Source organism: Mustela erminea, chromosome 5 (assembly GCF_009829155.1).
Source record: "Mustela erminea isolate mMusErm1 chromosome 5, mMusErm1.Pri, whole genome shotgun sequence".
Taxonomy (NCBI): domain Eukaryota; kingdom Metazoa; phylum Chordata; class Mammalia; order Carnivora; family Mustelidae; genus Mustela; species Mustela erminea.
Window position 1 is genome coordinate 130575236 of NC_045618.1, and position 20853 is coordinate 130596088.

General features: G+C 58.0%; 2 protein-coding genes across 9 annotated transcripts in view; one reads left to right on the top strand and one right to left on the bottom strand.

Moving 5' to 3' along the window:
* Positions 1-2656: 2656 nt before the first annotated feature.
* On the bottom strand, positions 2657-20058 carry VASH1 (vasohibin 1). 2 transcript variants are annotated; one of them, XM_032344861.1, is made up of 7 exons: positions 18460-20058; positions 12733-12821; positions 11570-11629; positions 9747-9821; positions 6469-6850; positions 4568-4680; positions 2657-3782 (listed from the first exon to the last, which is right to left on the bottom strand). In XM_032344861.1, exons 1-7 carry the CDS (start codon positions 18760-18762, stop codon positions 3710-3712), a joined length of 1095 nt encoding a protein of 364 aa, XP_032200752.1. In that variant the 5' UTR covers positions 18763-20058; the 3' UTR covers positions 2657-3709. The 2 variants fall into 2 exon arrangements, with proteins under 2 accessions (XP_032200752.1, XP_032200753.1); XM_032344862.1 differs by having other exon boundaries at positions 11570-11626; positions 18460-20057.
* LOC116591720 (serine/arginine repetitive matrix protein 1-like) overlaps positions 19784-20853 on the top strand; it is a 199000-nt gene continuing 197930 nt past the window's right edge. For 5 of the 7 annotated variants that reach the window (XR_004286126.1, XR_004286127.1, XR_004286129.1 and 2 more), the window contains exon 1: positions 20189-20576. Coding sequence is in view for 2 of the 7 variants with exons in the window: in XM_032344863.1 (XP_032200754.1) it covers positions 19800-20576 (777 nt within the window). In the remaining 5 variants the exon portion in view is untranslated. Of the gene's footprint in view, positions 20577-20853 lie in introns of all 7 variants that reach the window. The other 2 variants (XM_032344863.1, XM_032344864.1) reach the window with 1 other exon arrangement.

Consider the following 20853-nt stretch of genomic DNA (forward strand, 5'->3'; position numbering starts at 1 on the left):
AGCAGGAGGGACAAAGTCTGGTCCCACAGCCCAACACAAAGCTTGAGGGAGGGGTGGCCCCCATCACCAGGCCCCTGGGCCATGCACACCGGAGAGAAAGGGGAACTTGGGACTCAGGAGCAGTAGGATGTGGCAAGGGGGTCAACACTGATGGGCTTGCAGCTAGCACCACAGCAGACTGCCCGGCCTGGGGCGGGCCCCCTCCCACCCTTCAGCTGGTTCCTCAGCGGGAGCGAACGGAGTCTTCAGCACAGGGGTGCTGGGGCACAAAGAACACAGTATGCTGGCCTGCCTTGCACTTGCCTGCAGTTCAAGGCCAGAGGGATGGGCTGGGGATGTTGGTGCATCGAAGCCAGAAAGACACTCAGGCAGGAGACCTAGGCGCACGTGGACACATGGGCCTCTGGGCATGCTGCTGACCAAAACTGGACCCCATCTCAGAGCCAGAAGGTCGAGTTCGAGATGGAAGGAATTAGGGCGTGTGCTGACAGAGGGGGCCAGAAAACAGACACAGCTGGCTTATGGCCGTTTCTGCTCCTCGGGATCCCCGCTCCAGGCTTTGTGACTCCCCGGCCAGGGGGCTGCTACCCTCCCCACGTGTCCACGCCCAGGAAGGATGAGGTCTGGCATGATGGGTGAGGGGAACGTGACTGTGTTGAGGCCATGGGAGGGAGAGGACTGGCAGTTAGGTGGGCAGGAAGGCTCTCTAAACCCAGCTTCCCAGTGTTGGGTGCTGGCACTGAGCACGAGGAGGTGGGCTTTGGGGAGCACTCACTGCCACCCCTACCCTTCATTAAGCAGCTTCTTCTGACCTCACCTTGGGGCCTCCTCGGCCAGCAGCCCTGCAACTCCTGGGGGCAGAGGAGCCCACTGAGTGCTGGAAGGCAGTCCTGAGTCAGGAGCCAGGCCCCTGTTCCTCACAGGAAGTAGGATGAGGTGAAACCAAGGATGGTGACTAAGGCCCCAAAGTCCCTTCCTCTGCCTCCCCAGAAACTCTGCAGTCAGGCCAGCCCCGGGGAGCAGAGCCTGTGTAAACACGCTCAGGAGGGGAGGAGGGCTTGCTACATAGGAGAAAATGTTAAAAATAAATTAAAAAGCACCGCTGTATCCTGTGGTGGCCTTCACAGGCCCGAGGTCTCAGCGAGGAGAGGGTGTGCTGGGGCTCCCAGCTCAGGGTGATCAGCTCCCTCCTGCGGGCAGCAACGGGGTGGGTCTCATTCCACTTCCGTCTCCCAGACCGCTGTGGGATGGAGCCTGTGGGCTGAGCAGGTTCCTCCTGTCTCCCTGACCCCAATCCCCTAGCACTCGTCTTCCCTCGAGCCCTGGGGTCTACAGGGGCGTCTGAGTCCCCTCCCCTGCTGATGAGTGGCCTGCACGAGGCACCCACACGTAGACCCGGGAAAGGCCTTGTTCGTTTTCAGCAGCACACCTCCCCAAGTGAGCCGTCTCTGCCTCAGGCCAATGTGGGGAACGTGGGGACCACCACCCCACGCCCTGAGAACCAGGATGGTGAGTCAGGGGTCACAACGGCCCTGGAATCGGCCTGGCTGGGGTACAGTCCGGGGGCAGGTTAGGTGCCTCCGCAGGGCCTGGTGAACTCTGAGGAACCCGAGGGACTGCCCAGCTGGCTTCCTGCTGGGCCTGGCTCTGGGCCCAAGCTGCTGGTGTGAAGAGCTGCCAGCCTCCGGTGCTTCCCTGACGGGCACTCGCATTAGCAAAAGCATCCTGTCTCCCTCCCTCCCTCTTTTCTCCGGTTCGCTCACCCCACCCGTCTCCCCGGTCTCCACTCCACCCCTGCTGGTGACCCTAGTGGGTCTCTGGTCTGCAAGGAGACTAAGGAAGACAGACATGGGCCAGCTGCCCTCCTGCGAGCAGCTTCCGTGGCAAGGACCCTGCCCTGGCCCAGCCTGCCCTGGGAAGCCTAGAACTTTCACGATTTCCACCTCTCCATGGACTTCTACCTGACACAAGCGTGCTCTACCTCAGATTACAAACTGGCATCCTCTTTCATGTTGGGTTTTTAAGTTTTCTGAACTGATTGCCAACATTTAAAAGTCAGGATATTTCACACAAAAATCCAGAGTTCTGGCTTCTGGGGGAAAAAAATTCAGACTATCTGGCGAGACAGGGCCCCTCTCTGAGAACAGCGGAGCAGGAGTAGCCGCTTCAGTGGCCACAGTGCCCACCCAGCCCTGCAGCCCCCCTTTGAGCCCCCGCCTGGCCCTGGGGGCGTGTGAGCTTACCACTCTGGTTCTGATCCTCCCTTTTCCAGGGCCCAGGCCCCGGCTGAATCACAGCCTCTTGGTGAGAAGAAACCTTACCGGTCATCATACCCAGCTGCCTTTCCATCACCTGAATCCGCTCTACGGCTTCCCGACAAGTAGCTGTACAGGCTTTGCTTGGACACTGCCAGCAGCTGAGAACTCACTATTCCCCAAGCAGCCTGATTCTCAACTCTCCCCACATCCTTCTCTCACTTACACTCCCCTGTCCCCAGGCTCTGCTCCTCTGTGTGGCCACCTGCACACTTGTCCTACCACCACCTTGTTGCTTCAGCCTCTAGAACCTTCTCCCAACCCTGCCAACTTCTTTCCACTTCTCACTCGCCCGCCAGGTATCTCACATTCGACAGGCAGGCTGTGCAGACTCCCAGCTGTTCAGATTCTTCCCTGACAAGCCGTGATCATCAATGGTACCCCCAAACCTAGATGGGCCGCTGCATGTGGGGGAGATAGGCCTGAGGCACAGGCATCCTGATCGGGTCTTCTTTTCACAGCAAGGACTGAGGTAACAGAAAGAGGGGAGTAACAGTGCCTCTTCCCAACCCTTGGGGACTGCCAGGGGATAGCCCCAGGCCTGACTGTCCTACTCTATCCCCAGCCACAGTTCCTGGACCCACCAGGTTGGCTCAGTCCCTACAGTCACACTGAGCTCAGTGCAGTTCTGGGCCTTTGGCAAAGCCCAGCCCCTCTGCAGGGAGCCCCCTAGCTCCAGCAACAGGCAGAACTGGACTAAGCAAGTTTGGACCAGGTAGGGGCCTGGGAGCTCTCCCCACAGAGGTGTCTCCTGGGCTCTCCTACAGCCCGTACAACACTGTCCATGGGCCACAAGGGCATGAGGGCTCTCCCGGGCCCTGGGCTCTGCTCTTGGGGCAGATGTGGCCTTGTGCCAAGGTCCTGATACTGGCTATACAGCCCTTTCCCAGGATGATTTCTACCCTGCTTCCCGTTCCCTGGGTCAAGATTCTGCCATAGCAGGCAGAACTGGAGGAACCCCTCCATCCCTCCTGCCGCAGGCTAAGTGGGGCTGGGAGATTTCCCACAGACTGGATGGATTCAAGTCCCAGATAGACACCGGCAGAGCCAGCAACCCCTCCTTGCCCAGCCTTGTGGGACTTAGATCTCCTAAGCACTGGCCTCCTGGCGATGGGCAGATCCATTAGTTTTTTAAGCTTTCCCCAAACACTTTAAACTTCAGTTATTGGGTTAAAAACTCCAAATAAAATACTAACTGCTTCTTGGCCCAAAGTTAGGGGTCTTGGCCCAGTGAGAGGGGCAGCAGCTTGGGTGGCTGAGCTGAGACAGTCTCTTCCTGCTGCCTCTTGCCCTGCACCCCCATCACCAGCCCCTCCCTCCCCACGAACGAGGCTGGCTCTGGCAGATGGATGCTGGCCCCCGGAAGTGGCAAGGCTGGCATACTTCCCCATGCCTCACACCCGAATCTGGTACCCATTGAGGTCTGGCATGGCTTTGGGCTCAGAAGGCTTCTTCTCACCCGATGGCCTGCAGGGAAACAAGAATGGAGAAGGGGTAGGGATGAGTGGCTTGGCGGGGGGTGGGGGGAGGAAGGGACAAAGAGTGGCTGCTTCTGGGAGCTCCCCCTCCATTCTTCAAGGTGCCCTAGAGGCAGCAGCGAAGTCCATGTGGGAGTGTGCTCCTGGAACCCATGCTGCGTGTGGTCCTGTTCTTTCCTAGAGGCCCCCATCTCCAGCAGCTAGCAGGAACAGCTCAACTGTGTAGCCCTCTGCACTGGGAACCGGTTCCCTACCAGAGCCTCCCGGGTGGAAGGGATTAACACTGCCCACGGGAGGCCTGCTTGTGCTCCTTAATCATCTCGGAGCTGTGGCTCCTGATAATGATATTAGAGCAAGAGCCAGACCTACCAGTAGGAGAGAAAGGAGAGGAGGCGGCCTGGTATTTTAATGGGATGTTTCTGCCATCTAGATGGAGGCAAACACCAGAGTTGCAGGGCAACAGTTAGGTTCAAAACCACCCACCAGCTGCCATCTGATGTTAACCTTTCCCTGGGAGCCCACCCATCACCACCTCCGTCCCACCTAACCCTAACCCTAACCCTAACCCATGGGGTAGCCAGTGGGCCAGTGCATGTGGTTTTCCCCGGGGAAATGGGACAGCAATCCACCAACCCACATTGTCTCCCTCTGGGGAGGAGAGACAAAAAAGGGAAGGGTGACAAAAGGGTGAGAGAGAGACAGGGATCTAGAAGATGGGAGGGAAAAGCTGCCTTCAGGCTCCCCCAGGCACGACCCCATCACCCCATCCCTCACCGCCTTTCGCTGCGGCTGTTCCTGCGGTGGGGGCTGGACTGGCCCCTCTGCGGGGAGGAAACGTCCTTCTTCCGGTCCTTGGTGGGAGAGGGAGGGCCGGTCCCTTTGCCAATCTTGGTGTGGAGGAAGAAACAAAGACACACTTAGGGCTTCCCAGAGTCCCTCCTGCCCGAGGCTGCCCTGTTTCCCAGGGGTCATCCCAAACCTGTTTCCTAGGAACTAAAGCTGCTGGGGCAAGGGTTCCCCAGCCGGGCAGCTTGCACTTAGAGGGAAGATGCTGAGCTTCGTGATACTTTAAGAAGCCCTGGAGAAAAGGGCCATTTACCCATGCCACGTAAGTGCAACAGCTGGGGAAGAAGCCTCTGTGTTCTGGGCCGGGAACCTAACAGTCCAAGGGGGGGACACTGGTAATCTCAAGCCACACAGAAGCTCAGACTGACAGTCATGCCTGATTAAGGAAAATGAGAAAAGCAAATGAAACATCTTTCATATGACATGATCAGCTTGACCTGAATTTTCAAAACATGGGGTATATGATGGGGGTGCTGGAGAGAGGCAGATAGGGTGGGGAGTCCTTAGCACCAAACAGATTGGGAATCACAGTGCCAAGGAATAGGAAAATCTTAGGGCACCTGGGTGGCTCAGTGGGTTAAAGCCTCTGCCTTTGGTTCAAGTCATGATCTCAGACTCCTGGGATCAAGCCCCACTTCAGTCTCCCTGCTGAGCAGGGAGCCTGCTTCCCCGCCCCCCTCTCTCTGCCTACCTCTCTACCTGCTTGTGATCTCTGTCAAATAAATAAAAATCTGAAAAAAAAAAAAAAAAGAATAGGAAACTCTTGGCTCCGATTCTAGGTCCAACCTGCTCCCTTGAAGGCCTGGTAGGACTCCAGCAACAGGAGCCGCTGGAGGATGGGGAGGGCCCCCCACCGCCCCACCTTAGTTGCACAGGGTCACTGCAGCTGGCTTCTACCCTGGACAAGGGTAGTGCCTGGGGCCTGGCAAAGCAGGGCAGCTGAGCTCTGACCCACCCTGCGGGGGGCACTGAGGGCACCTGTGACATGCCTGCATTGCCCATCTCGAGACTGAGTGCCTGTCCGATCTCATCGCCTTGAGCAAGCGCTTGGGCTCCCTTGTACCTCAGTTTCCTGCCCTGGAAACAGAGCTTCTACCTGCCACTAGCTGCCTCCTGGGCTCCACAGTGACTGACCAGTGGGGAAGGGCTGAACACCCAGAAGGGGCCAGGCAGGCACCAGGGGAGGCACCCCAGTCCAGGGGGACCCAAAGAGAGGCTAAGATTCTGCCCACTGTAAGGCTGGGGGTGGGTGAGCTTCTCAGCATCTCAGCCCACCGGCTGGGGTACAACAGCCCCTCACCGTCCTGCTCACTGCAGGCGGGAAAGAGGCAGAAGGGACGACCACCCTCATGGTCTTCCCATGGTATGACTTTCTTCCTGTTTCTGACTTCCCCCTAGTCCTTTATTGAAGCAGGATTTGGGAGGTCAAGGGTCAGGACATGCAGGACTGATGGTGGCTCCTTGCACCTGCCCCTACCTTTCCCTCCAGACAGCCCCTGATTTCCCAACCAACTGCTCCACCCGAGGGTCGCACCCCTGCCCTTCTCCCCAGGTTGCAGGCTCACCCTCCATCCACACCCAGCTCAGCAGCTGCTTCCTTCCAGAGCCTTCCCTGGCCTGCCCACCCGAGGGAACCTGGGGGCAAGGGTGGCCACGTAGACTCTTCACCCTCATCACGGCCCTTGAGACTCACTCCACCTCTGCTGGGCTGAGGGCCAAGGTGAGGGGGTTGGTGGCCTTCCCTGGTGATGTGGCACACGAGGAAGAGGCAGCCCTTCCCCTTGAAGAGCTGGGGGGGCGGCGCTCCCCACCCCGGTGCCCGCACTGACCTTGAGCCGCATGTCGCGGGCGTGGCGCTCCAGCTCCTTGCGGAAGTCCTCGCGGCCCAGCCTCTCCACATCCAGCACCGAGTGCTTCCACTCGATCTGCTCCACGCTGTGCGGGTCGTGGGACACACACTGGCCCAGCTTCACCTTCTTGAGCACGTGCCAGCAGCGGCCATAGGCAGCCTCGTAGTCCAGCACGAGGTCGCTGAGCGTGCGGAAGGCCGGCGGCTTGTACATCAGGTCCTCGCGCCGGCTCATGCCCAGCGCCCCGTAGCGGCCACCGAAGTTCACCCCCAGCACGATGTGGCGGAAGTAGTTCCCTGAGAAGTAGGTCTTGAAGCTGATGGGGAAGCGCTCCAGGGTGGGCATGCTGTTGGTGAGGTAACTGGGCCCGCCAGCCCCGCTAAGGAAACAGCCAGCAGAGGCACAGGGGCCATCCCCGCAACCTGACCCCGACCCTGACCCCAACCCCAACCTCGGGACCCACAGCCCAGGGGGGCCCTCCACCCTGGCTCCCAAGGGCGACCCCTGCGACTGGTCCCACCAGCATCCGGTCCTCCTGCCCGGAGCCTGGCATGCAGTAGGTGCTCAATAAAGTAACCTGTAGGGTCAGGGCTCTCAGTCATTCAAGGCCGCTAGGATGTCAAGGGGGCTCCGGAACTATCAACAGCTCACAGTGAGCTCCCCGCTGCAAACTGCAGGGCTCCCCACGGCTCTGGTGGCTAAAGGAGGGAGGAGGAGGCCCCCGCCGCACCACTGTCTCCCTCCTGCTGTCAGCCACACGCATGTCCCCTCACCCACCCCCCACTCGCTCTCAGACACATTCTCTCACCTTCCCTCTCTCTCTCACACTTCCTCCCCCACGCAGACGGTTCTGTTCTCTCTCTCGCTGCTGCTCCCCAGTCCACACGTGCTTGCCCACTGCCCTCACACAGCCAAGCTCCTGGGGCCCAGGAGGCCGGCACGGCCTGGGCCAGCTGCCCGCTCTGGCCTCTCACCCCGCCCGCCGCACTCATTCAGTCTCTCCGTCCTTCCTTTCCCACTCGGGACCTTCTGCTCAGCTCTTCCCTTCAACCAGAGGCCCGCCTCCTGCCCACCTTAGCCTGCCCCTCTCCTGCCTTAGGCCCAGCGGTCATGGCTGACCTCGCCTTCTCATGCGAGTGGGCTCTTCTGTTTCTTTCCTCCATGACACGCTCACCGCGAACTGTAATGATTTGACTTCTTGGTCTGCTGGCTTATCTTTGTGTCCCCTGCCAGAACGCAAACTTCTGAGAACAGGGACCTTGCCTGCCCGCGTTTCTTGATACCTGTCTGGGGCTCAGCCCAGAGCCAAGGACCCAACGGTACTTCATGAGCAAATGAGCCGAAGGAGATGAATGGGTAAGAGCTTGGAGCAGGTGCCCCGGAGAGGCCCTGTGCCAAGTGTCCTCCACGCACTGACTTGTTTGGTTTTCCTAATAAACTTGCAAGGCAGGCACGCCTAGTGCGCCCTTTGACAGAGAAGGGCCCTGAGGGGCTAGCTTGGGGTCACACAGTAAGAGGCAGAGCTAGGATTCAGGTCCAGATCCACCTGTTCCCACAGTCCGTGCTCTCAGTCACTATGGAACTTACTGAGCCCGACTCTATGCGAGGGCCTGAGGGTGCAGAGATGAACAAGGCAGGCACCCAGGGCGCCCCAAGGACGAGGCACAGGAGCAAACTCAGTACAGCACCCGCCGTGTGTGCGGCAAGCTGGGGGGCTGTGGCCATTCTGTGGAGGCCAGAGGGAGGGGCCCCAGGCCAGATGAGAGCTGCTCTTGTCATCTTCCTGTCCAGGAGACCCCAGGTAAACTCTGAAAGGCCTCTGGGACTGTGGGATCCTGCCTGGGCCAGCTTTAGGTGAGCTCTGGAGGGAGGAAGCAGAGTCCCCCTCCCTTCCCTCCTATAGTGTGGTGGGAGCCTCCTGAAGAAGACAATGTGAGGCCCCAAAGGGGGTGCTGGCCACAGCCCCAAGTGTGCAGGCTGGCCTCAGGTGCATCCCTCCATGAACCCTTTGGACAGGGCCATGCTCTCAGGCTCTACTGAGCGGGCCTCCCTGTCAGCAAACCATCACCACAGTGGAGTGAGCTCTGGGGGCCTCTGAGGGAGGGGGGCTAAGGAGGTACCCCTGGGGTCTTGGTGTATAATTTAAGATAGGTGTGTCTATGAGGGGTTGGGGGGTGGTTCCCCCTGGATCACAGTCTTCCCTGGAGAAGCTGTGCTCCTGGCCTGACTATCACATTCTCCTCCCCGGGGAGTGGAGTCCTTGTTCTGGTAGGCAGCTTGCCCCGGTCCTCTCGGCAGTGCAAAGCCAGGCACCCATACCGGGGGTGGGGGGGAGACAGAATACTTAAGGTACTATGGGAAGCAGGAGATGGGACGGCTGGCTGAGCAGGGATGAATCAAGACTGGCAAGACTGAGCGACGGGCACGTGGGATTCAGTACCATGTTCCGTTTGTACAGGCTTAACATTTTCTGTCATGAAGCAAAACCAAAGGCTGTATCTAAGGCACAGACGAATTCAAGCAGAGAACAGGCCATGAACACCTGTCTCCCTCCTGCTCCGACTCGGGGCTGGGCTGTCCTGCCTCACTCCCCTGGTGACCCAGCTATAGGCCTCAGTCTGCCCTCTGGATGGGGGTGACCCAGAAACTCTGCCTTTTTAAAGAGGCATTTTTGTTTCAAAGACCCCATCCATCATCTCCACGAATCAATGTGTCCTGGAAATGCCAGCATTTGGGCATTCAAACGGCTTCTCCCAGACTGTCTGGTTCTCAGAAATGGCACGACAGCCTTTGTGAGACAATACGCCCAGATTTTGGGTTCAGAGAACACAGTCATGGTGTCTACAAGATTCAAAAAAGATCTGCCGTAGGGTGTCCAGGTGGGCTCAGTCAGTTAAGCATCTGTCTTCGGCTCAGATCAGGATCCCAGGAACGGATAGAGCCTGGCGCTGAGCCCCCTGCTCAGGAGGGAGCCTGCTTCTCCCTCTCCTTCTCTCACCACTTATGCTCTCTCTCACTCTCTCTCTCAAATAAATAAAATCTGTGGGGTGGGGGGAGATTGGCCTAATATGCCTGGAAAGTCAGCAACTGAGGTGTTGGGGACTGAGTCCCCCAAGAGCTCCTTCATTTTGGGACCAAGTTCAAGACGGCTGGGAGGGCCTCAGAGCTCATTCAGCCCTCCGCCTCCCAAGGAGGAAGCTGGAGCCCAGAGAGGTGAGCTCACCTGCTCCTAGTCTCTGAGGGCCAAGGAAGGATACATTCCCAGGATCACGGCTTCCAGGCATTTGATTGGCAGAGCCTCTTTGGTCATTTCCTTGGCCAGGTCCATCAGCCTGGGGGAAGGGAGTCAGAATGATGATGAGGATGAGGATACAGCCTCCAGTCCCTTCCAGTGGGGGAGGGTCAACAGGAAGAAGAGGGGTCTAGAAGTGCTACAGAACAGAGCGCCCCAGCTTAGGCCCAGCCCAACCCCCAACCCAATCTGTCCTGAGCCTGAGGGGTGGGAGAAGAGGCAGGCACTAAAGATAAAGGAGGCTCCATCTCCCTTTCCTACCCTCCTTTCATTTCCTCCTCCCACCCCAGACTTTCCCACTCCAAAGACTTCTGGGAGAGGGAAGCATGAATGGGGGAGGTGCGTTGGTAGGCAGGTCTTTGACACCCGCGGGGCTGGGGGCCTTCTATGAGGATGGTGTTTGCGGGAGCCAGTGGGAAAGCATGCCAAGGATGCCGGGACCTTGGCATTGCTCTTGTCCCTTTCGGAGCACAGTGACTCTTGACTCAACCATGGCTTCTCCAAAGAGCTTGTAATTGATTACAACTGTCCCCCGCAGCTGGCCAACTGCCCGGAGCCTAGACACAGGCTCTCAGGCAGTTAGTGACAACCCAGCCTGTTCCAGAACTTGCAATTCAGGCCACTTTGGGACAGACTATCCCTGAGGCCTCAGGGGAAGGAGGAGGTTCCTTCCTCATTAAGTGCTGCTCCCAGGCTGCCTGGCCACTGGCTTTGCCCAGGAGGGTGCTGGATTCCTCCATCGTCCTGAGGCTGGAGCGGGGCCCCCAGCACCCAGCAGCCACAGGACAGTAAGAGCCAAGCTCTTCGGTTAGAGAGGCTGGATTCTACCCAGGGCTTTGGAGAAGGGGTAATGAAGACAGTTAGCAAACAGACCATTTTAAGTATTTTTCTTAAGAAAGCAAACATGGACAGATTATACATGGAAAAGGATATAAAATTCACATTAATTTTTAAAACACAGGGTTTTAGGGGTGCCTGGGTGGCTCAGTTAAGTGGCTGCCTTCAGCTCAGGTCATTGGTCCTGGGATTGAGCCCCACAGCAGGCTCCTTGATCAGCAGAGAGCCTGCTTCTCCTTCTCCCTCTGCTTGCCAGTATACCTACTTGAGCTCACTTGCTCTCTGTCTCTCTCTCTCTAATAAATAAATAAAACAGGGTTTTATACTTTGGGCTGAGCCACCAGACCCAGCAGTGGCATTCACTCTTCACCCCTGTGCCTTCGGGGCTTCTTTGGGGTGAAACCAGCTAGGCACCTACAGGGACTGGCGGAACGGGAAGTGACAGATGCAGCGCTCTCTCCAGTGGGGTCCCTGTTTCTCAGACACTGGCCTTGTACTAAAGGACTAGAAGAGCATCTAATAAGGCCAACGGGGCAGCGGACAGGCCCCTGCAACAGGGCATACGTGGACAGTTGCAGGGAAAGGAGAGAATGGGAGGCCTGGCTCTCTCCTGCTAAGCTCACCTCTTAATTTAAAAAAAAAAAAAAGAGAGAGAGAGAGAAAGATGAGGCTAGACATCTACCTGGGACACCCTCTGTCATCACCAAGGCAAGGTGGGGGGCTGCCCATCACTCTCCCAGCTCAGCAAGGATCTTGGGGTTTCCTTTCCATCAAGGGAGCCCTGGATATTCATCCTGGGCAAGATTTCCCCCTTTATGACCACCTCCGAGCCCCACAGTGGTATTTGCCCCCACTCGCTGGCTCCCCAGGGAAGTGTCCCTGCGCCTGTCTCTCCCCAGGCACTCCACCCTGGCTGGAGGCACTGTTAGCCTGGGTGCTCCCCAAACTTACCCTGTCAGAGGTCTGCTCTTCTTAATTTCAAAGAACTGTGTCCCCGTGTGATTGTACCTGCGGGTACCAGTTAAGGGTTTCCTAGCTGGGTCTGGAAGAGCTACATCCCTCTGCCCCCACCCCTACCCCAGACCGCGGGCCCGGCACTCCCGGGGTACAGACTGGATAAGAACCCCCACAAAGTGCTGTCACAAGGCACTCGAGACTGGAATATTGGAAAGGGGAGGACACCAGGCCAGCCGGGGCTGGGAGACGGAGTGCACAGCTCTCTGCAGCAGGTCATTTTCCAACCAGCTGAGGAGCAAAGTGCATGGACAGGAGGCTGGAGTGGGGGTCCCAGTGCAGCTCGACAGCCAGGAGCTGCTCCTGAGTCAACTGCCTTTTCCAGTTCGGGCTCCAGCGTCCCCACTGGGACAATGGAAGGGCTGGGCCTCATTGCCTGTAATGAGTCTGTCTTTCTTCCTGCTCAGGCCCCAGGCCTGGTCCTTCCATCCCTGTCACATCTGCCGCTGGAAAGTCCTAGGGAGAGGACGCAGGACACACAGCTCTGGGCGGGCAAAGGGGGTGGAGAGGCCCAGAGCAGAGATACTGAGGAATCGGGCTTGTGCAGCCTGGGGTCAGGTTTTTCCATGCTAGGCAGCTGGCCTCTTACAAGGGAAGAAAAAGGCAAAGAACTAGGAGAATGTTCCAAGCTGTAGAAGCTACTTCCTGGAGCATAACACCCTTTTTCTCCTCCACTGGCCTCCGCCTACCTTTTTTAAACCGGCTGTTAAACAGCCCCAAGGGAGCTTCCCCTCTCTCCTCCTGCTGGTCTGGATGGCCAGCAGAGGAGGAGGTCTGTGCTGGGGGATCTAGGCCTGACGATCTCAACATCTCAACGGCAGGTCCCTCAAGAGACATTTACGTGTCACCCGGAGGACGGGGAAGTGGGTGGTGGAGAGGCCGGAGCGGGTCCGGCCCTCTTCCGATAAAACCCTCACACAGCCCGGCTGTGCTGAGCACTGGACAGCCACCGAGAAACCTGTGAACGGCACTCGGGTGTGGACTGTGGAACTGGCCACTCTGCTGATGCTTCTCCAGCCCTGTCTGAGGACGGCCTGCCTTGGCCTCTGGACCAGCAAGCCAGCCAGAGCGTGGCTGTGACCCTGAACCCGGGAGGATACTGCAGCTCCCTGATGTAGCGCTGCACGGCTTCCAGGCGCTCAGGGACAGGCGTAGAGGGCGGGAACGTAGGCACACTCGGTATGGGAATCTAGGAGCAGAGAAAGGGCTCAGGTCAGAAGAGGGAGGCTCACCCTGGGGCTTCCAGCCCACCTGCCTGCCACCCAGGACTCGCCCCCAGGGAAGCCGCCACCTGGAGACAGATTCCCCCTTCCCTCCTGTCCTGACCCTCTGTCCTTGGCAACTTCCAGAGATTGTGGTCAAGCCACAGCCAACCCCCTCCACCTCCTGGCCAAGGCCATTTCTCTCCCTCCTGGCACTTGACAGCATTCCTGATTTGGAGCCTCTGCTGATGTTTAGATTTTATGCTTCTTCCATAATTTTAGGAAAACACAGGTTGGCTCCCCAGCTGTTTTGAATCTTAAATATTCATTAACTTCCAGGCTTAACAAGAATGTCAATATTGGGGTTGAGTTCATTTGCATTCGGGGTTTGCTCTGGTTCAAGTGTGGGATCAAAGTGGATCTACCTGGTGTCCCTTCCTGTCCCCCTGCCCTCCAGGGCCCTGCCTGGGCTGGGGGAGCGCTCCAGAGCCCAGTATCACGGGCCTTCCAGCTGCAGTCCGAAATGCTGATGTGGTCGCTGCTGGAGGAACAGGTTTGGGGACAGGTCTTGCCGGGGACCTACTTGCCATGGCCTAGCTGCTTTGGAGGGGTTTCGTGGATGCCCAGGAGCCCCTTTCTCAGGCCAGGGGGCCTGAATTCTTGCAGTTTGGCTGCGACAAGTCAGTGAGGCAGAGGTGGCCAAGAGGAGTGCCAGCTAGGGTTGTCTGGGGTTATGAAACACACTTGTTTAGGTAGAAGAACCGGACTTCCCGGACAAGGCCTACCTGTCTGGGCTCCCCCTTGGCCACCAGGACATCTTGCTGGGAGGTGGCCTCAGGCTCCTCACGGAGAGGTCTCCCTGCAGCCATGCCTCCACCCCCACTTCCTTCCAGGGCATACAAAGACCACCCGGCAGGCTGGGGCTGCCGAGAGTCTCAGGCTGCATGGACAGGGGTATGGGTGAGCCAAAGGGCAAAGCAGGAACCCTGTCTGTGAACTTGGCCTAGGGCTGGGGAGGGAGAGGTTCTCCCCGTCATGAGATGCTGAGCCCACAGGGCACAGCCTTCTAAATTACAGGGCTACGATGTCTGGGGCTCTAATGTGGAGGGAGGGGTCATGCCAGTGATCACTGAACACCCTCATGGGGGTGCCCCTGCTGACAGGGGGACAAAGGACAGTCTCGGACAGACCCCTACTCACACCAAAGGGTGAAGAGGCAGGAGGGAAGACCCCGCTGGCAGAGTCCAGAGGAACAGCTCTGCATGAACTTCCTGTCTCTTCCTTGCTGGTCCCCTCCTTCCTGTCTGGGCAGTCCCGAGCAGCTGACACCTCTCTCTGGAGGAAGCTACTTCCCCTTTCATATCACACGGCTGCCCAAACTGACGTGGCCACTTACAGTCACCAGGGGGATAGAAGTCCCAAGATTGGGCATGGCGGGGGGGGGGGGGCATTCTCCCACTTCCTGCCTGACCACTGTGAGCCCGATGAGCTCCAGAACTCTGAGGGCCTGGCCTAGCCTTCCCTGATCAGGATATGGGGGGAGGGGAAGAGGGAGAGGAACTGGAGAATTCCTTCGCAGTGTACCATGAACAGCAGGGTGCCTGACCTCCTCAGGTGGAAGGTCTCTGAGAGGCAAGTGGGTCATCCCCTTCTCTAGTGAGGCCATCCAGGGGCTTCCAGGGGTTTTGGACAGAGACTGAAAAGATGCCCTCCCTTGAGTCACTCCATACAAGGAGGGAGCTCCAGTCAGTGAGAGGGTCCTTCACCGATGCTTACCAGAGCCAGCCTTGGGTCAGGGCATCGGCTGCCCTGACAGAGAACCTAGGGATTGGTTACTCTGGGAGACGGAAATGACTCCAGGAGAGGCAGAGAAAGATGTGGGATTCACAAGCGGGGCCTCAAAGGCCCCCACCACTGAGGCTTGGCCGGAAGGAGCCGTGTGGCCAGCTGCATGACTCACATTATGTGTTAACTAGTATAGACAGGGCCGACACCGTTCTGAATGTTCCCATACACACTCATTTGCTCAAACACACACACACACACACACACACACACACACACACACAGATTCTGTACACCCAAATGGCCCAGCCTGATTTAGGACTGGAACCTGATTTTGCACCCTGAGCCTCACCTATAAAGCAGGAGCCAGGAAGTGTCAAGGGGTAGTTAAGTGAGGTATGTGGCAGTGAGTGGTGTCTGCTACGCAGATCCTTCCAGGACAACTCCTCCTCCACTACCAAGGCCAAAGGTAACCCTTGATCCACGATCCCCTGAAGTCCTGAACTCTACCAAGACAGTCTCCCTGGTGGAGCCCATTTCAACCAGCACAACAGGGAAGCTTCCGGGAGGCAGAACAGCCCACAGATGAAGGTGTAGACCAGACCATCATGATCCAAATCCCAGCTCTGCCATTTCCCATCTGGCATCAAGTTCCTGAACATCTCTCTGTGCCTCAGAGGCCTCATCTGTGAAATGGGCACTGTAACAGAACCAACCTCACAGCCTAAAAGAGATGCTGCACATTGAGGCCTTAGAACAGGGACTGGCATATGGCCAAGGTTCGATTCCTGTCCAGCATCACTACCATGTGGGCCAAAGTGACTGGTCAGCATGTGCTGATGCTGGCCGTGTTACCTCTTTGGAGGAGATGTCCAGATTCCCATTCTGTAGGAGCTCTGTGGCCAGACCCATGGTCAGAAGACCTTCAGCAGCTGGCACTGGGAGGAGGGGCCACTGAGCATTTAAAGATGGTGGCAGCTTGGAACATCAAGGAGAGATTCTTAGGTAAGGACACACGGTGTGCCCGCACCTGACATCCTTTTAGAAGTGGGCTGTCCTTCAATGAACTGTATCATCCTCTAAAGGCTGTTCCCCCAAAGCAAAGGGGGGGTGGTGGCTGCTGCACCCTGGGCAGTGCTCCATTTGCGAGGTGCACATACTCCATGCTCACCTTTTCACACGCTCCACTTCAACAATTCCTCCTGAAATCCCTCGGACACCGCTGTGGCGACTGTCCCCATTTTACAGCTGAGGACGCTGAGGCACAAGGAGGCTGCGTGCCTTCCTCACACAAAAACAGTTATGAGAGAATCAGGATTTGCATATGCTGGATTTTTCTGCCCAGCTCTTTGTATCACACTGCTACACTGGGGGGCTCCCAGGCTGAGCCAAGGGGCAGGGGCCGGACTGGGAGCACAAAGCGGGAAGGCAGGCAGGGAGGATGTGGTGGGGACTGTGGCCCGTCAGGGGAGGGGAACGAGTCCTCAGGGCCAGCTGCCAGCTGCTATGTGGGATCGCAGATTCTCTGTTCCCGGATCGTCTCATTTTCTGAAAAGGTGCCCAAAATCTGGATCTTTATATGAAATCTCCCAATTCTACATTTTGGCTCCAGCGATCTTTTAAAACAGTGCGCCATCCCAACAAAATAGCTCTTGAGCCCGCCATGATGTGAGAGAGTGCCTCTATGTGACCTCCGGGGGCACGGCCACTCAGGGAGGGGCCAGCCCAGGGGTCGGTCGTCTCTGCTGCTGGCACCAACCCCCAGTGCCTCCCAGACTCTAGGGCTCCTTTCTATTCTGGGCTAAGGTCCAAGAGGAACCTCGTAGGGATGTGCAGCTTCTCTGTCTGTGACCTTTGTCCCGTGGCGTAAGGAGGGTGAGACTGAAATTTTTCCAGGCTGCTCACAAAACCCCTTCCACTTCACTGGACGGTCAGTCACAACACCCCCTCCACACCTGGCCAGGAGCTTCATTCCTTCATGGGTGTCCTTCCTAGACATGAAGGCTGAAGATGGCAAGATGACACTACAGACTAGTCGCTAACGAATTTGCAGATTTTTTTTAGTCTTCGGGAGTGGTAACAGTTTTGCAGGGAACCATTCACACTCTCCCACAGCCCGATTTAGACATAAGCAAGGGGGTTGGGGAGCTGTCTGCCAACCCCCCGCTTGCTGCTGTGGGAGAAGCGTTGGGCTCTGGCCCTCCTGGAGCTGACCCCGTGGGAAATCGAGGCTCCCCTCCTGACGGAAGATGTGCAGAGAGGTAACAAATATCCGCTAACAACCACTGGCTTCAGACTACTGTCTGTTAAATGCTTTGACACATAGTCTCTCACTGAATTTTCCCCACAGTCCACTCCTTCGCACAGGTGAGAAAACAAGCTCACACAGGTTGAGGGTCTGCTTGAGTTCACCTGGGGAGATGGGCGATCAAAACGAACATTCATATCTTTTGACGCAATGCTTCCTTTCCAGGAATTTATGCCAAGGAAATAATCAGAGACGGACCCCCAAATGTATGTTTTAGAATGTTCACCACGTGTTCATCTTAAGAATCAAATATTAGAAACAATATCCAATCACAGGGGATTAGCCTCATAAGTTCCAAGTTTCTACATAGGACGATAATGTAGCCACACATAATCAATCCACATTTTATCTCCCCTGGAAATATGAGGGTGTTGCTTAACCTTCAACCTCTGAATTCCCTTTTCCCAGAAGACAGTTTCTGATGGCTCTACCAATAACTTGGTAAAAATGAAACAAAACAGGCTGTCTTCATGTCTAGTCTCCGTGAAGGGCCGCTGTCCCTAGCTCCCTACTCACCTGAGGAGGCACGACTAAACACTGGGCTTGACCTTTGCCCCGAGTGCTTTTCTTGGGCATTTCTGCATTGGGGAGAGTGTTTCCTCAGTCTCAACTGTAATGCCAAAAAACCCAAAAACTGTGCATGTGAAAACCGCAAGCACTCTTTTACCCAGCAAATACATGCCTGTGCCTGTCCTGTGCCAGATGCACAGAAGGTCCTGGAAAGACAAAGATGAATGAAACACAGCCTCAGCCGTCCTGGGGAACACAACTGAAGGACAGCCATCCCGGGGCCAGCTCTACATGGAAAGATGATTTAACTTTACTCTTCTCCACAGGCCCTTTTCGGACTGCCCTCGCCTCCAGCAGAGCAGAGGACATGGAACCAGAAGACCTCTGTCTCGAGTCCTGGCTCCATGGTTACTTACTAGCTGTGGGACCCTGAGTTCCTGCCTGAGTTCCCATCTGTAAAAATGGGACCTCAAAGCCCACTCGTTCCGCAAGGCTGTCAGAGAACTCAGAGGGATGAGGCACGAAAATATTTTCTCAATATCTGAAGCCCTGTATCCTCCTTAGTCCTTCATTATCTCTCTGCCCACAGTCCACTGGCTTAACAAATAAGATGTAAGCCACACTGGTGCACTTGTTAATCTGCTGCCCGGCTCACAAAACATGGGTATTTAAAAAGAGATGTCTGGCTCAGTCAGAAGAGCATGCGACTTTTGATCTCGAGGTCATGAGTTCAAGCCCCACTGGGGTGTAGAGATGACTTAAATAAATAAACTTAAAAAAAAAAATAAAAAGAGATGGAAGAGCTCCTGCTGGAAACAGGGTGTGCAGACCTCACAGAACCTCAGTGGCAGCTGAAAGAAAATTCTTCCGGACAGGTACAACCTGTGTTTTCAAAGTGTTACCATGCCAGCGGTCCCCTACCCCACAAAGGAAAGCGTGGTTTTGTTTTCCCAGCCCCAACATGACTAAAAGCCTGGATACTAACCCCCCTCCCCCAAGCCACACACATACCCATCCCTCACCTTGGGCAGGTCTGTGGCCCCACGGATCCGTTGGGCCACCTTCTCTCCATCGGGGTGGATCTTGGCCACGTGCTTCCACATCCTTTCCCAGGTGGCCTCGTCCACAGGCAGCCCACCCCGGTTGACAAAGAAGGGGATGCCTCCATCTCGCAGGTCCTCTTCGCCTTCCTCTTCTGGCTCATCATCTCTCTGGGCTGAGGCCCCTTCGCTGGTCTCCGGACGTCTGACCCCAGAGGGGGTGACAGAGGCAGTGGGGGCAGCGCCGCTGCTGCCACCCCCCGCCACTTTCTTCCCTCCGGGCATCCCCAAATCCTTGATGGGGGTGGGAGTATGTATCAGGAGGCAGGAAAAAAATAGGTGGCTTACAGGGGGCCTCCCACACACCAGCTGCAGAGATAACACATGGCCAAACAGAGCGTAAGGCGCCTTTAAGAAACCAGGGCGTGGCTCCTGTACAATAAAATACTACTCGATAAGGAAAAAAAAAAAAATCAGTGCCTCAACGTGAAGTAGGGGATAGAGAGGTGGTTGTCTGGGGTCAGCCTTAGAGGCTCTGTTCTTTTTGTGAAACGGAATAAAGAGAACACACCCCAAGTTGGCAGCCTTCTCAAAGCTCCCCCATTTGACAGCGAGAACAATGACGGCGGCAGTCTGGGCTTGCAGAAAGAAAAGTCGGAGGGAAACTGAGGCCAAACAGCTCCGACCTGCGGCCACAGAGGGTCAAGGCACCGGTGCTCAGGCCGACCGGGCTCCCCAAGTCCCAGTTTTGGAGAGAACAGATTTCTCTGCAAAATATCGCACGCTCAAGGCAGCGTGCGCTCCGGGGAGTACCGAGGCGACTCCTGGCCGCATCAGCGCGGAGCCGGGACCCCCGAACCGGAGGGTGGCGAGGAGGCGCGCTTTCTTCGATGCGACGAGCGGGGGAGCCAAGACTCGCAGCTGGCGGGGCACGGGGAGGGGGCGCGCGCCGACGCGCTCATTCCACGCCCGCGGCCAACTCCCCGCACAAAGTGGGCTTTGTCTCGGGCCCCCGTCCCCTTAACCCCGGGAACAGCAGCGCAGCTCCCAGAGGGGGAAGGGCGCGGCGGGGAGTGCCAAGGCCTCGCCGGTCCCCAGCCGGGCGCGCCTCAGCGGGCGGACAGCGGGCACTCGGCGCCGCTCAGCGCCAGCCGAGCCATCGCGCGGCGCGGGTCCCGTTTCCGGGCCCGGGGTTCAGCGGGGCCGACTCGGGCGGCGCGCAGAGGCCAGGCTGAGGTCACCGAGCGGCGGGCTCCGGCCGCGCGGTCGCAGCCTCGGAGTGGCTGCGGCATGGGCGGTGGCGCGGCCGGCCTGGGCGAAGGATGCTCCGCGGCGGTCCGCTCGCGCTCCCGCTGTCCCGGCTGGGATGGGGCGGGGTGGCGGCGGGGGGGATGGACCGCCGGACGGGGAGGGCTCGAGGCTCGCGCAGCCACAGCCCGCGGATGGAGCTGGAGGCGAGTGACAAAGCCTCGGCGAGCGACAAAGCCTCAGCGAGCGCGGGCTGCGCTAGTCCCCCGAGAGCAGCCCGCCGGGCGCGGGGTCCACGCGCAGGTCGCGGCTCGGCTGCTCCGCGAGGCTTGGGCCGCCGCCGCCCCCGCCGCCCCCGCCGCCCCAGGGCCCTGCTGCCTCGGGCCGCGCGCGTCCCCTGCCCGCCCGCCGCCCACCGGGCTAGACGCCCGTCCGCGCCGCGCATGCGCTCCGTCCCCCACTTAAAGGGCCAGCGCGTTACCGCCGGGCCTTCCGCCGCCCGCCCCCCGCCCCGCGTCCCAAGTTATGTCCAGGAGGCAGGAGGTCGTCTGCTCCGCTCCCACCTCTTTCTCCGGGCGCCGCGAAGCCGGCGCGGAGCCGCGGAGGAAGTTCACAGCGTGCGGCGCAGAGCGCTAACTGCACGGAGGTTCCGGGCTCGGGAGGCCCGCGGTCGGGAATTTCCTAAAGGAAGCACCTCGCAGGGGCCCTCGGGGGGTCGGCGCGAGAGCTCCGGCTTGGAGGACCGGGTTCTAGACAGGAGTCAGAGTCTGATTTCCCGCGGGACGTCCTCCAGATCGCTTCCCTCAGTGGGCCTCGGTTTCCCGAGCTATCAGCCGAGCTCGTCGCACCCGGTGAGCGCAGTCCTCCTGGCGTGCGGGCTCCCTAAAGGAGGACATCTGGGGGTTAGGGTCCGACCTCTGGAAGAGAAAGGGTTAAAAGCCAACCAGTTCCACCCCGAGTGGAGACCAGTGGGAGGGGGATGCGCGGAGTTTGCCCCTAGTTGGCTTCCCTGGACCCTGGCGGTGGGCATCCCCGCACCGCGGGCAGAGGGGCTGCTGCGCCCCAGGGTTTGGGGACCACGCGACCCATGGGAGTGTGAGGCGACGGTCCTGCAAGGTCCAGCCGGCT

What these genes read in the sequence shown, in the direction of transcription:
- VASH1 (XM_032344861.1), bottom strand. Translation starts at nt 18,762, where the DNA reads ATGCCCGGAGGGAAGAAAGTGGCGGGGGGTGGCAGCAGCGGCGCTGCC. An exon ending in GAAGCCGTGATCCTGGGAAT is followed by an intron (nt 6,851 to 9,746) that starts GTATCCTTCCTT and finishes TGGCGGGCCCAG; the next exon opens with TTACCTCACCAACAGCATGC. An exon ending in CCCGCGACATGCGGCTCAAG is followed by an intron (nt 4,681 to 6,468) that starts GTCAGTGCGGGC and finishes CTCCACACCAAG; the next exon opens with ATTGGCAAAGGGACCGGCCC.